The sequence below is a fragment of the Terrapene carolina genome, unplaced genomic scaffold (assembly GCF_002925995.2).
Source record: "Terrapene carolina triunguis isolate 2854851 unplaced genomic scaffold, T_m_triunguis-2.0 Scaffold31, whole genome shotgun sequence".
NCBI classification, from domain to species: domain Eukaryota; kingdom Metazoa; phylum Chordata; order Testudines; family Emydidae; genus Terrapene; species Terrapene triunguis.
The window spans coordinates 6750296-6751046 of NW_020664382.1; the positions used below are offsets into that span (position 1 = coordinate 6750296).

A 751-nucleotide genomic window follows, 5' to 3' on the forward strand; every position below is an offset into this window, starting at 1 on the left:
TGCTCTCCTCCGCGGGGCTTGGCCCGGGGCTCTCGCCTCCGGTGCTCGGCTCCGGGCTCTCGCCTCCGGTGCTCTCTTCCGCGGGGAGCTCTGCAGGTCCTTCGTCCTTCCCGCTTCCCCCTGCGTCTCCTTCGCCCCTTTCCTCCGCGCGCTCCCCTGCTGGGCTGTGCGCGGGGGCAGGCTCCTGCTGCTGCCCCTCGGGGCTCCCTGCTCCTGCCTCCTCTTCCCCCTCTCCGCCCTCCCGCGGGCTCCCCTCTCCGCCGCTCTCCGCGGCGCCCAGGTCCCCGGGCGCCTCCTGGCCCTTCCCTTCAGCTGCTCTTTCTGCTGCATCCTCCTCCCGCCAGGGGCCGGGGGACTTCTCCTCCGCCGCCCCTTCCTCGCTCCCTCCCTCCTCCGGCTCTTGGGAGCCCTCTGCCCCGAGCGGCTCCGGGCTCTGCGCCCCGCGGGGCTCTTCTGCAGGAGAAGGGGGGCTGCTCTCCATGGCAAGGGGCCGGAGTGTGGGTCCTGCGAGAGGCGCCGCCGCCGGGGACTCCTGCCGCTGGCTATGGCGACTCCTCGCTGCACCCGCGGGGATTAGCGACTGGCCCGCGCCCAGGGCCAGCAGCACCTGCTCTGCGCCCGAGAGCGCCACGGGGCCGGCTGCGCATGCTCCGTCGCGGCGGCTGAAGCGGCTGCCCTAGCTCGACCCTGGCTCGCCCTCAGAACCTGCTCCCCGAGCCAGGCGGGGACAGAGCCGGGGGGGGGGGGGGAG

At 75.0% G+C, this 751-nt stretch overlaps 1 protein-coding gene across 1 annotated transcript in view; it reads right to left on the reverse strand.

The window, feature by feature from the left end:
• Nucleotides 1-481, reverse strand: part of LOC113406461 (chloride intracellular channel protein 6-like) — a 46845-nt gene extending 46364 nt beyond the window's left edge. Inside the window, 2 exon segments of the mRNA XM_026651530.1 lie at nt 1; nt 4-481. The exon segment at nt 1 is cut by the window's left edge and continues 805 nt beyond it. Of these exon segments, the coding sequence (XP_026507315.1) occupies nt 1; nt 4-481 (479 nt within the window).
• Between the last annotated feature and the right edge of the window lie 270 nt (nt 482-751).